The sequence below is a fragment of the Natrix helvetica genome, assembly GCF_964273705.1.
Source record: "Natrix helvetica genome assembly, chromosome: 8".
Taxonomy (NCBI): Eukaryota; Metazoa; Chordata; class Lepidosauria; order Squamata; family Natricidae; genus Natrix; species Natrix helvetica.
This window is the reverse complement of record NC_138559.1, coordinates 18,974,697-18,989,276: the sequence shown is the minus strand read 5'-3', so window position 1 is coordinate 18,989,276 and position 14,580 is coordinate 18,974,697. Positions and strand designations below refer to the sequence as shown.

At 40.2% G+C, this 14,580-nt stretch overlaps 1 protein-coding gene across 4 annotated transcripts in view; it reads left to right on the top strand.

Moving 5' to 3' along the window:
- Positions 1–14,580, top strand: part of KIRREL3 (kirre like nephrin family adhesion molecule 3) — a 694,474-nt gene that overhangs the window by 443,493 nt on the left and 236,401 nt on the right. For all 4 annotated transcript variants that reach the window (XM_081961293.1, XM_081961291.1, XM_081961292.1 and 1 more), the window contains exon 4: positions 1,559–1,708. In XM_081961293.1, the coding sequence (XP_081817419.1) occupies positions 1,559–1,708 (150 nt within the window). The remainder of the gene's footprint in view (positions 1–1,558; positions 1,709–14,580) is intronic.

The window sequence follows — 14,580 nt, the reverse complement described above, 5'->3', positions numbered from 1 at the left end:
AAGTGTGAAGTGCCTAAATGGTTTTCTTCTGCCTAAGTTATCCCAATTATATATTGTGGTGCATAATATTCTCTTCCAGACATTAGAGAGGTCCTCTCCTTAAGAGCCCTCTTGACAGTAAAGCAAAGCAAAACTAAACAAAATAACAATGGCCACTCAGTAGAGGCAAGAAAGTGGGAGAACAGAGTTCAAAAATGGTTTTTAAAAAGATAAATTCCTGCGATGGATGAAGGTTTTTCTTCTTTGTCACCATCTGTCCTTCCTCAGAAAGAATGAGTAGCTTTAAAAACAAACCTGTTGAGTGGGTTTTAAAAAAATAGTTGAACTTATTTATTTGGCATTAAGTTTCTTTCTTCAGATTGCCTTCAAAATTTTATTTTGGTTTATCAGTAGTACCAAATGGCTTCCTTCCTTCCTTCCTTCCTTCCTTCCTTCCTTCCTTCCTTCCTTCCTTTCTTCCTTCCTTCCTTCTGCTCCAGTTTGAAGGTTCCCCAACTTATTTTTGAGAGGAATCATAGGCAGGAAAAACCAAATGCACAAGTATAGTATAGGTGGGATCTGGCTCAATAGTAGTAACTGTGAGAGGGATCTTGGAGTCCTAGTGGACAACCATTTAAATACGAGCCAGCCGTGTGCAGCAGCTGCCAAAAAAGCCAACTCAGTTCTAGGCTGCATCAACAGAGGGATAGAATCAAGATCACGTGAAGTGTTAATACCACTTTATAAGGCCTTGGTAAGGCCACACTTGGAATCCTGCATCCGGTTTTGGTTGCTACGATATAAAAAAAAAGATGTGGAGACTCTAGAAAGAGTGCAGAGAAGAGCACCAAAGATGATTAGGGAACTAGTGGCTAAAACATATGAAGAATGTTTGCAGGAACTGGGTATGTCTATTTTGATGAAAAGAAGGACTAGGGGTGACATGAGAGCAGTGTTCCAATATCTCAGGGATTGCCACAAAGAAGAAGGAGTCAAGCTATTCTCCAAAGCACCTGAGGGCAGGACAAGAAGCAATGGATGGAAACTAATCAAGGAGAGAACCAATCTAGAACTAAGGACAGAACAATTACCATAAGCAGTGAAACAATTTGTCTCCAGAAGTTGTGACTGCTCTAACACTGAAAGGTTTTAAGAACAGATTGGATAACTATTTGTCTGAAATGGTATAAAGTTTCCTGCCTGAGCAGGGGCTTGGACTAGAAGACCTCCAAGGTCCCTTCCAACTCTGTTATTCTCTTCTGTGTTGTGAATATCTTCAAAAGAAGAAGGATGGGGATGATGTTCCAGAAGAGTGGATGGGTTTGGAAGGTCTTGAAGATTTAGAAAAAGAATAGGAAGATGTGATCCAACTTTTTAAATGGCCCTTTTGTCATTCTTTTTTTTTTAAAAAAAAGAAAAACTCATCACCTGAAAAAGGCTATAGGGTATGACATGAATAATCTTCCCTGGCAGACTTTGTGTTATTCTAGACTTCTTCTTGATTGGGGGAGGGGAGGGAAAACCAGTGTATACTTGCTACTTATTAGCTCCAATCCTGGTTCCATTTTGTGCTCCACAGGTTATCCACGCTATTTGGTTGTGGGGGATCACCTCTCGGGGGAGCATCACCTGAAGATCCTGAGAGCGGACCTCCAAGATGATGCAGTGTACGAGTGCCAAGCCATCCAAGCAGCCATCCGTTCCAGACCAGCCCGGCTGACGGTTCTTGGTAAGGATGTCACTTTTCTTGGAAAAGGATGGGGTTTATTTCTTCCCCGAGTGGGAAAAGGAATGAAATGTCCTCTGAAATGAGCACCTGGTTTTCAGAAGACAGGTTGGCATGACATGGTAAAAAAATTGCCTGGGTTATTTCAAATGGATTGCCTGAAGGCGATTCGGGGTAGGTCAACATTCAGGAGGGAAAGGTGGGTGAAAACGGCAGTCCTGTGTGATATACTTTCTCCTCCTTCTCCTTAATGGCAGTGCTGGGCATAGCTGTGATCAGAAATGCAGGTGAAGACATAATGAGACCTTGTCATAGTGTAGATATAGGCGTGCAGATATTAAGGGAAGGAATGCAGAAATGAACTGTGTAAAGACATATAACACTCCTAAGCCCTAAAAATATCGATAAGACTGCCAAAACAGCTACAGTGAAGAAACTCCAATCTCTCAACCAAAAGTGGATTTATCAGAACCCCGAAATCTGCATGCAATTTTAAGACCCACTTTTTTTGACACTCTTTGACTGTAATCACTTAAAATTCAAGTTGCCTTCTTCTTTAAGACATCATCAAACGTGTGGAAACTTTAAATGCAAACATTGGCTTCCCACAGCAGAAAGGATCAGAGAGTTAAAACCTCTTCTGTTAATGCTAGCACAACTCCGCCAACAACAAACAAAAATCACATCCCTTCCTGTCTGCATCACCCTCCTACTCATTGTAGCAGCCAGGTTCTTACCCAAATTTAAGTGCGGCTAAAAGTTTACCCTGCTGTAGGTAGCTATTTCCTGTAATGCATTGAGAGAGGAAGACTGAAGGAAAACTCGTAAGCACCTCTCTTGCTAAACATATGGGATTTAAATATATTGAAATTCTTCTTTTGTTGAAGGTCAGAGTTGAATGTCTCCAAATTAAAAACTAAAAATACTGATTGTCGTGCTTCACCCAACTCTTACCTTATTTACATCACAATGGCTTTTGAACAATATCCTTTGTATTCCTTCACTCTTAGTCTTTTGGTACCAAACCACTACCTTATTATCTTGGAAGAGGCAAGTAAAAAAAAAAACTTTTAAAAAAAGCCTCTTGATTAAGAAGTATCAGTTTGTCTGATTTTGATTTATAATGGATCCTGATGATTCTGAATGAGTAACTGACAGGAACAAGATTTATGTACACAAACTCAGACGAAAAATATACATGTAGAATAACTCCCTGCAGCTACTAAAAGCTGAGATGTTATTATGATTGAAAAGTGTTCTATCAGTGGAGAATGAATGAAAGAGAGAATGGGAACTAATGTTAATTCATTATTATCCCGATGAATGGAATCCTCTATATTACAAAGGTATGGGGGGAGCTTACCAATAAATTGGAAATAAGAGAGTTGTGCGCAATGTAGCCATGGACCTTGTGTATCCTGGGGAAGTTATCCAGTGAGACTTTTTATGATTTGATTGCAAGTGGTTTGTGTTCTCCGTTTATTATTAGACTGGTTGGTTGAAAGATCTTCATTGGCACCTTTTAGCAAGCAAATCCCTCTCTCCTTTTATTAAGTAAATCTTTCTCTGGGTTTTGCTCTCTCCTTAGTTGTGTTGGAAGAAAAATCCATCTGGTTCAGTTCCAAACCGGGAATAAAATAGAGGCTGCTTAAGAAAAAAAGGGTTTATGGATGAACAGAACCACAGCATGCAGTTCTGGGACAGCTGACAAATTTAGCCTGAGGAGAACAAAGATTTGTATACAGTTTCTGAAATGCTGCAGGGCTTGTGCAGTGCAGTGAGCCTGGTGTCTTTTGCTATTCTAATGCTGGTGGGTCAATCCTATTACCGTATTTTTTCGGAGTATAAGACGCACCGGAATATAAGAAGCAACAAGGTTTTGAAGAGGCAAATTTAAAAAAAAGTTTTTGCACTCTGCAAACCTCGCCAAAACGGCCCATTTTTCATGAAAACGGGCCCGTTTCTTTTTCAAAAAAAAAAAAAGGGCATGAATAGCCCTTAGGAGACTTGTAGAATGTACCGAGGGGGGGGGGCAAAAATGAACAAAAAACGGCCATTTTTTTGCGAAAACGGGCCCCTTTTTTGCCCCCCAAAAAGGGCATTAGGAAGCTTATAGAGTACTCCTGGGGGCTGGGAGGGGTCATTCCTACAAGCTATTCATGGCCATTTTGGTGAAGGGGGTGGGGTTTCAGGAGGCAAAAAAATGATGTATTCAGTGTATAAGACCCACCCAGATGTTCAGCCTCTTTTTTGAGGGAAAAAGGTGTGTCTTATACTCCGAAAAATACAGTATGTCCTAAAAGCTCACATGCTGTCCTTTGAATCTGGTTGGGGGAAGGATGTAAATTTTAATCCCATCGCTGGAGGTGGAGGTGTTTTGTTTGTGAATAGGCTGGATTGCTTAATGGGCATCTGCTGTAGGCTATTAACTGGAGCTGCTTTCTGCCTCTAAGAACTTGTTTCTCCCTTTCTCCTTTGGAGAAATATAAAATTCTACCTCATTTAATATTCCCCTAAATATTTCATTTTCTAGGGGGGGGGAAGGCTTCCCACAGTTGCCAGATTGGCCAGATTGCCAAAATCAAGAGATTTCTGTTGGAAATAGATAGTGGTTGTGGGAGGAGCTTGGTTGGATTGGTGGACTAATGGTTGATGATAGAAAGCAATGAGTACTTCCCGTGTTTTATTCCACTACAGTGAGTATGGAGGACTGGCAGTAAGATTTTTTTTCCCCAGGAAGAAAGCTGTTCATGAAATTCCTTAATAGTAATTAATTTCTGCTCTCTCCAGGATTATAGCTAGAACCTCTCCAGCAAATTAGTTCACATGACGAAAGGTTTTACATGAATTTTGCTATATACTACATGTCGCTTCTATGTCTTGAAACTTCTATATGCAGACTTTACCTTCCCTGTGTAAGATGAGATAGGTTGTGTTTTGCAACTGTGCGTAATTCTCCTATGTATCCAGCACCATTTCTGTGCCTAGAGAAATGTTATGTCTTGAAGTTGAGGCTCAACGCAGACTCCCTCTTTGGATTCAGAGCTCCTCTTTTGCTAGAATTGGTTGAGGCTTCTGCTTGATATTTACTGGCTCATTACCTGACTGTTGGGTCATGATTTTAGCACTCTATTATGCTGGAAGTTCGTAATTTGGTCTCTTCATTATCCCTGCTGCTTGGCACTCGCTCCTTCTGCAAGCCCACACTGCTATGCGATTCAAAACTACATCTGAAGTTCTGCAAGGGATTGATTAGTTAGCCTAGAATATGATAAAGGGAAAAGAATGTGAATGACCAGGCCAACCCCTCTTAAAGGTACAAGCAATGTTCTGACTATCAAATAATAAAAGTGTGCAGAACAGAGAGCCAAATGTCTAAAAAAAGTGGGATATTGAAGAGGTTTGAAAAAGTGCTTTAGAGATCTCAGGTGAACTGTGAATCTTCACTCAAGCACACTTACTTTGAAGGAAGCCCCATTGAATCCTACAGGCTTCACTTCCAAATAGATCCATTAGCCCATGATATGATGAATGGAGCTCAGAAGGACATGCCTTTTCCATTACTGAAGTTCCATGGTGGGAAGAGATACACTGAGCTTTCCCTGATAAACGTTACAGCACAATATTAACAGGAGAACCCATCAGGTGTCCTCCTAACAACAGGCTGCTCTTTGTAATTTTGCTGCAATCCAAACATTTGGAAGCAAAATGCCCATCAGAATATCTCAGTACTAGCTGGATACCCGTGCTTCATGATGAAACTATGTGATGGGGCAATGCAGGAGAAATTTGGTTCAGTCCGGTTCAATCCATTGGCTCAGTGGTAGTCGGTGATTGAAACACATAAGGGAATATCGCTCCCACCTCCTTGAGTCGGGAAGCAGTTCCATAGGTGGAAAGCATAGACGTTTTGATGAGGTACCAACGTTTAGTACTGTAAGGAGCCCCAGACGGCTCCTGAGTGAAGGAGTGGAAGTCTGCCGGTTTAAACTGAGGTAACGGAATGTGAGGCAATTGGCAGTTGGAACAGAGTTCTTTTCAGGTGGGGAGGGGGAGAATTCCTTAGCATCAGAATGTGTTACTGTGTAAGAAATACTAATGATCTGATTGTCATTTCGAAAAATCCTGAGCACCTAGAAGTCAAGAGGAACATACGTGCCAAATTTCAAGTTTATAGGCTTTATGGTTTGGGAGTTTTCATGATGAGTGAGTGGTATCTGGCTTTTGTATAGATAGATAGATTAGAGAAAATCTGAGTATACCTTTGCTCTGCCTCTCTTCATCCCTGTTTTTTTTTTTTTTAATGTGGCAATTTAAATTAAACTTTGAGATAATCTGTATGGCATTTCCACTAAATTCTGGTTTTTTTTTAAAAAAAAAAAAACCTGTTTTCGAAGGAGAAACATCCATGACATGTAACAGAAAGGAGAAAAAAATGTCCTGATTAGAAACTGTGGAATTATACAAGCAGTATCAGGCATCTTATACTACAGTATAGGAATTAGTGTTTCTTAAACCAAACAAGATTTAAAGGAGTAATAACTGACCACTAAATTCAACCAAAAGGAATTTCAGCCTGATCTAGGCAAAAAAAAAAAAAGAATCCCTTTTTTAGTTTTTGGATCACTTGTGAAAGCTGCAAATATGTGTGTGCTAAAATAAGGTGAGATAGTATCCAATGCATTGCAAAAGATGGTTGGCTTTTGCAACCCTAGAATTAGGTGTATACACTTTCCGGGGTGTGTAATCATTTTTGATTTGATTTCAAAAGAAACCATGGTGAAGCATTTTTGATCTTCCTAGGAAGTGTCAATTTTCTTTTAGCTCCCTTCTGCATTTGAATTGTCCCTCAAATGAAGATGGACTTGATTAAGGAAGTGCTATCCAGAAAAATTCAAAGCTTTCCTCATTTATAATCCAGAGCCAAGATCTATTTCTGCAACCAAAAGTCTATAGTTGATACACAACGCCAAAAAATAACATTTGAATCAGCCGGCAGAATAATGTTATGGTCTCTTTGACTGGAAATAGATAGGGCTAGAGACCCAAGTGACTTCTAATGTCCAAGAACAACAAAGAACCCTGACCTATTTCAGCACATTCCATTCCACCTCCTGTTTTCTTTTCTTCCATTTCTGAGAGTGCCTTACCAAGCTCTAAATTTTAATGCCTGTTGAACTTCTTTCAAATATCCTCCCCCCATTTTTTCCAATGCTGAACAGTTTTAATTCATTGGCAAATGAAGCTGCATCTTTTTCCATTTGGTGTAGGAGAGACTACACGCTATTACTACCCTCTGATTTTCAAAATAACCCATGGAAACATGGAGTGAATTTTTTGCCATTGACATTGGCAAGTTCGTAAGAGAATAGAGTCACAATTCTCTACTAATATGTGGAATTCTGCATGAATTGACATGTTCGTAAAACCAAAATAGGAACAGGAATTCCTTTTTTTCATTATTGACCTGTCCCAACAGCTTTTCATTCCACATTTTCTTCTGGGTTTTCTTCTCCATGAGGAATGTACAATAACGTTCAGTAAAGGTTCCCCTCGCACATATGTGCTAGTCATTCCCAACTCTAGGGGGAAGTGCTCATCTCCGTTTGAAAGCCAAAGAGCCAGCACTGTCTGAAGATGTCTCTGTGGTCATGTGGCTTGTATCGCTAAATGCTAAAGGCGCACAAAACGCTGTTACCTTCCCACCAAAGGTGGTTCCTATTTTTCTACTTGCATTTTTACATGCTTTCGAACTGCTTGGTTGGTAGAAGCTGGGACAAGTAACGGGAGCTCACTCTGTTACGTGGCGCTAGGGATTTGAACTCCTGAACTTCCAACCTTTCTGATCGACAAGTTCAGTATTTTAGCCATTGAACAACAGCGTCCCAGACCTACAGTAGTATATACTTTTTTTTAAAAAAATGGAAGGAAAATAGAAAGCTGAGGAGCAGGGCAGAAACATTTGCAGTCTATTAACAGTAAATATGTTGTCTCGGATAATCAAATGGAAGTCACCCTGGAGTACATTCCTGCTACAGCTTCCTGAAGAACTTTATGACAGCATGTCTTGCATGTCACCAGATGGGATGCTCCAAGAGACGGACTGCCTGGGCTTGTCCAAAGTGAGAGCCATTAACGCAGTCATGGGAAGCCAGTGAAGCAAGCTGAAAATGGATAATGGAACTTTGGTGGAGGAAAAGAAATAGCAACGACTACGAGGGCTGGAGGCAGGGAAATTTGGAGGAAACAGAGATGCCGAAATCAGCAAGAAGAAAATTGACTGTTCCCTGCTGGTCGTGGTCACACCAAGGCTTGGATTCCGTGCAGGGACTGATAATGAGACCAACCATCTCCTCTAGAGCCTGCGATGCTTCTTTATTTACAGGGGTGGTGGCTGCATTTATAGAAGGCAGGGGCACAGCTGTGGATGTTGCAGAGGGGAGGTCATTTGGTAAAAATGTATCATGGCTGCTGTAAAACTAGTCTGCCACACTAGCAAGCAGTTTCTTTGGGTTCAAAAATTTTAATTTATATTTATCTCTATATCATCTAAAGCCATATCTACATCAGAGGTGGGTTGCTAATATTTTTACTATCGGTTCAGGCACACTCCTGCATGCGCATTTCTGCACATGCGCAGAAGCATCTGGGTGGGTAGGTGGAGCCAGCAGCAACTCACCTCTGATCTACACCCCTATCTTTATCTATCTCTATACATATCTCTCTCTCTCTCTCTCTCTCTCTCTCTCTCTCTTTCTCTTTCTCTCTTTCTCTCCCTCCCCCCCCTCTCTCTCCCCACCTGTATTTGTGAGCCTAAAGAGATGCAGCTCAGTGGCTAAGATGTTAAGACACTGAGCTTGTCGATCAGAAAGGTCGGCAGTTCAGTGGTTCGAATCCCTAATGTCACGTAACAGAGTGAGCTCCCATTATTTGTCCCAGCTTTTGCCAACATAGCAGTTTGAAAGCATGTAAAAATGCAAGTAGAAAAATAGGAACCACCTTTGGTGGGAAGATAACAGCATTCTGTGCACCTTTGGCATTTAGTCATGCCGGCCACATGACCATGGAGACGTCTTTGGACAGTGCTGGCTCTTTGGCTTTGAAACAGAGATGAGTACTGCCCCCTACCATCAGGAACGACTAGCACATATGTATGAGGTCAACCTTTACCTTTATATTATCTATAACTATATCTACATTTCTATCTTTATCTATCTCTATATATGGAGAGGGGGGCACTTTGAAGGCCTCTTTGATGGAATGTACATCTGAAAAAGCAGTATGTGTATAGGGGGGGGATAGTTTTGGTAACACAGAATTTTCTCAGAGACACAGATGAAGGGACTGCACAGTCCAGAGTTGAAGGAAGTTGAAGGAGTTGAAGGAAGGAATGCGGAAGACGTTCACGGTAGCCATACCCTACAATCTCTCAGGCTAGTAGGTTAGAAGGTTGACATAGTGAGATCCAATCAAGTTCAATCCTTTGGCTAGAGTCTTGCCAAATAAAGGATTGGACTTGATTTGATCTCACTGTGTCACCTTTCACCCTGATGCCCAAAGAGTTTAACCCTAGAAATAAATTCAGTCACATTGAAGATTAAGCCACTTCTTATTGTGTTGATTTCTCAGATTGCTCCCAGAGGTTCTCACCTTGTCTTCTCTCTGTTGTCTGCACTTTCTACTAGTTGTGGCCCAAATGAGACAATACTGTTTCCAAAAATTAATTAATTAACCTATCTCCATTTGCTTCAACAGTGTTATAATGACCAACCCCTCCCCCCACCACCAATCAAATAAAAAGTAACAAATGTTTTGGCTCAATTCTGAGAAATTCTGCAAAAATCCTACTCAGAACAGTGTGAACCTCAGATTGCTCTGTTGAGATAGCTGACCAAGAAGAAACATCAGCAAGCCATGTGATCTTCCCACTAGCAGGCCATTCCCTTTGTATCAGCAGTCTAGACTTCGTCTTGCAATGCTTCATCCCAGTGAGGAAGTTTCTGGCAAAGTTCCTTCACTAAGCTGTAGGAACCTATGATAACAACAGCAATAGCAATAGCATTTATATACTGCTTCACAGTGCTTTTCAGCCCCCTCTAAGCGGTTTACAGAATCAGCATATTGCCAAACAATCTGGGTCTTCATTTTACCGGCATCGGAAGGATGGAAGGCATTCAGCAGGATTAGCCTGCAGTACTGCATTCTAACCACTGCGCCATCATGGCAATGTTGCTTGATAAACTTTGAACTGCACTTCAGGTTGGAAAGGAAGGAAGTGCTGCATTCAATTATATGGGGAGTCAGAAATGAGTTAGGGCAGAAGAATGCAAAGCAAAGCGAATTGTCCCAGTACTTTTTATTATACCTATTTCATTGCGGAATAAGAGGATCAAAATACGTATATGGACCCTCATTGTTCCCTTAATGGTGTATTTGTCTCAGCTTGGGGAACAAAACCTTGATGATTATAGTAATGATCCGAAATGACCATAATCTTTTAAAATAGCATTTTAAAGCTGGATGGAACTCATCAGGGGAGAAGAATGTGGAAATCAAAGCATAAAACTAAAGCCAACCATGGTATTTTCTTTTGATAGCCATTTTCAATGAATTCTCTATATTTGGAAATAGGACTATTGACTGACATTTATTAGAACTGGGCATGATCCAGTCAAAGGTAAGCCTTTTTAAGTTCAACTGATGGGATAGTTAAGCATGTGCTTAAGCCTCTCTTGTAGAAATCAATGTGACTTAAAATGCTTAGCTCATGCTGTTCATCAGACAGCTCTGTATGAAATAAAAAGTTCAAACAAACTTGAGAGAGAAAGTCTCTTTAAGTCAGCATTTGCAAACTTGGCGGGGAGTTAAAAGCACCCTCTTGTCACATTCACCCCAAGCAATGGTACTGATGAGCTAAGAGCTACCTACTAGCATCATCTAAGGCAATGTTTGGGTTGTGAGTGATCTGAAGAACCCTCATTGACACCTTAACAATTGTTTTCATGTGTCTGAAGATATTTGCTTAATATTGGATGAAGTCAAGAGAGGGGATTTACTCTTAGTTCCAACACTAGAAACATTGACATTGCAAGAGATGTTGGGGTACAACCATCGTGTACAACTTCATTGGAAGCCAAGCTTAGTTAGCATATGTCTATATCCTACTAGTACCTTTTCCCTTCTTTTACTTTGAGATGGATGACTTGCAAAGGAGGGTATGGAGTCCTATTCAGGAACCTTTTAATGTATTGTATTTATTCTGAATATTCCTATTTTCTGTTTTATTCTATTCTACTCTACTCCTTTTCATTCTTTCCTAATGTCATTCTATTCGATTCGATTCCCAAGAAATGAATGCTTTGGCTAAGCCTTCCCCACCCCACCAATGTCACTCAAATAATATTGATATCTGCAGGTATTTCTGCATTAATTGCCCATTTTGGCAACATCAAAGCTATGTTGGTTACTATATCATGTATGGTCCTGGTATAGCAGATTCCCAGCATCAATTGATATCACATATGCATGCGCATGAAGTCTACACAACTGTTGATCTTCTCAACCAACATAGGAACATCTGCAGCAGACAACATTAAAGAAGCAATGGAGTTAGAGGGTGGAGTTTTTAGGTTGAGTACTTCAGGTAAAGAGTGCCCGCATAATGTTTTTCTATGCATTGTTGAAAGAAGTTGGACATCTGTTGCACACTAAAGCTTACATTTTGGTATTTGCTTTCTAAACCACCAAATCATTTTGGAAACAATGAGAAAAGAGTTGAATAGTAATCTTCTTGTTTATTCTTATGGGTACTACTTTCTCCATAGTCAAGACCAGCTGCCTCCAAATAATTTTTTTAAGTACTGCAATAAGGAAAACCAAACAATCCCTTAATGGATGTTTAAGGTTCACAAGGCTTCATGGAGGGAATGAAGTTTATTCAGAAATTAAAATATTCATGGCAAAAAGTATCAGCACAAATTATTTATGAAAGAGACATTTCAGAGGTACAAGAAAAAGTGGGAAGCGATGCAGTTAATGGAACTGGCCAAACCAAAGCTGAGCTGCCTTGAATCTCATTGATTTCATGAGTGGAAATTTAAGCAGATCCTTAACTCTCAGTCTGAAAAATAGATGGGTTCATAAATGCTTAACTATGTCTGTCTGTATGCTCAGTATTTTCAAAATGTTTAAGAGAAAACCAGCTTAAATTCAACATTGGTACTGAGTAGTTATTTGAGGATTTTGAACATCTTATGCCATGCTTTGATTCAAGCCTTGGACATTGAGACAGAATTGATTAAAGTACTCCCAAAATGTTACAAATGTCCAGTAGAGCATAACCACAGAAGAAGACAAGATGGTGATGGAAGGGTCGTCCCTTCCTTATAGTCATTCATGGACATTTAACAAAATGTTTGCCAAGAATAAAAATTGACAGTTACATGTATAAAAACCTATGCTTTCTTTATACATTTAAACAAGTGGCACAGACTTTGAACACATCCGTGTTTCTCACTATACCCGTCTATTTTGACCTCTGCTGAACATGATGAGAAAAATACCAAAGTGTTGGAAACACTTATGATAATCAGACTTTTCACCTCGTTTACAATTTCCACAATCTGAACTAAATAAAAATTGTGATCATATAGCTATTTTAACTTTAGTGAAGATTGCTTCTTTATTTCTCGTTAAAAAAATAAACCCTGATGTGACATTCCGAAGTCAAACAAAGATTTATGGAGAAAAGCTTTCTTGTTAAGTTGATGCATATTTCAGAGTCATGAGTGATGGCAAACCCTGCCTTTGTTATAACAGTCTACCATGGCTGAGGTTTTATTTTCAGCAAAGTAGTGTTTAAACCCCTCTCCTTTTCACCATGCCAGCTATGAACTATATGTTCTAGATTCTGTTGCATCTGGTAGTTAATTTTGTAGATTAATTAAAAGACACTTGCTCCTGGGGAGGAAAGCTATGGCAAATCTAGACAGCATACTAAAAAGCAGAGACATCACCTTGCCAACAAAAGTAAGCATAGTCAAGGCTATGGTTTTCCCAGTGGCAATGTATGGCTGTGAAAGTTGGACCATAAGAAAGGCTGAATGCCAAAGAATTCAGGCCTTTGAAGTATAGTTCTGGAGAAGACTCCTGTAAGTCCCTTAGACTGCAAGGCAATCAAACCTGTCACTCCTAGAGGAGATCAACCCTGACTGCTCTTTAGAGGGCCAGATCCTGAAGAAGAAACTCAAATGCTTTGCCCATCTAATGAGAAGGGAGGACTCACTGGAGAAGAGCCTAACGCTGGGAAAGATTGAGGGCAAAAGAAGAAGGGGATGACAGAGAATGGGGTAGCTGGATGGAGTCACCAAAGCAGTGGCGTGAGCTTAAATGGACTCCGGAGGATGTTAGAGGACAGGAAGGCCTGGAGGAATGTTGTCCATGGGGTCACGATGGGTCAGACATGACTTTGCAACTAACAGCAACAACAAAATATATGACTAAAAAGAAAGAAAGGAAATTCTAATCTTTGCATTATCTTATTGACATCATCATCATCTGTTTTATGATGTGAAAGCCAGGTTGATTAAAAGAGGAGCTGGCATTTTAGAGATGTTTGTGTTGTGTTGTGTGTGAATACTCGCACAGACACATAGAGGTCAGAACAAAGTAGTAATATGGCATCAGGACAAAAATAATTTAATGCAATCAAGTGTTAATGTCAGCGTAATTAATATTATATTACCGTAATTGCATGAGGTTAATAAACATGTTATTTAATCATTTCTCCCTTCTGTCATATAGTTAAGAGCAGTGATAAGTTTTGGAGATGTTCAAGGTATGCTTTTGAGATGAATACAGCCCTGGGATCTCAACTTTGGAAATCCTGGATTATAAATGCATTTGACTTGTTATATTAAAGCTCACTCTATAGGTAATATAGACACCTGTATTTGTGAGCCTAAAGGAACACAGTAGCGTAGTGGCTCAGATCCTGAGCTTGTTGATCAGAAAGGTTGGCAGTTCGGCGGTTCGAATCTCTAGTGCTGTGTAACGGAGTGAGCTTCCATTACTTGTCACAGCTTCTACCAACCTAGCAGTTTGAAAGTACATAAAAAATGCAAGTAGAAAAATAGGAACCACTTTTGGTGGGAAGGTAACAGCATTCCATGTGCCTTTGGCCTTTAGTCATGTCGGCCACATGACCACGGAGACGTCTTTGGCTTTGAAACGGAGATGAGCACTGCCCCCTACTAGCACATATGTGCGAGGGGAACCTTTACCTTTATGTATTTGTGAGCCCGGACTCTGGACATTCATGGTCTCTTCCTGCTCCTTTCCTTGTATGGGATTCCAAAGGATTTCTCTATCTTGTTATTTTTATATAGAAAGTTAGCTATGAAACATGCTTTTTGCTGCAGCTTGGAAAACACATACTGTAAATTAGCATGTGTTTATATGGCACAAATTATCACCTCGTTATTGTTGCACAAACAGTTTCCAAAGATGTTGCACAATTCACACTTCCATCCATCTGCCATATTGAAGATCTTTCTTCCCAATGAGCAATAAATGGTCACACCCAAGAGCATGTATCTATAGTCCAGATCAATTGCTGAAAGATGAACCAGAATCTATCTGACACAGCAATTTCCTTAGAAACGTATTTGAACTTCATCGTCCTCTCCGACCCAATGCAAAGGTCAACTATTGAATCAGAGTAGTTCAGAATCAGAATAGAACTGGAAGGGAGCTTGGAGGTCTTCCAGTCCAGCCCGCTGCTCAGGCAGGAAGTCCTGACCTATACTGTTTCAGACTGTCTAGTCTCTTCTTAACCCCTTCCCCCCACCACCCAGTGATGAAGCATCCACAACTGT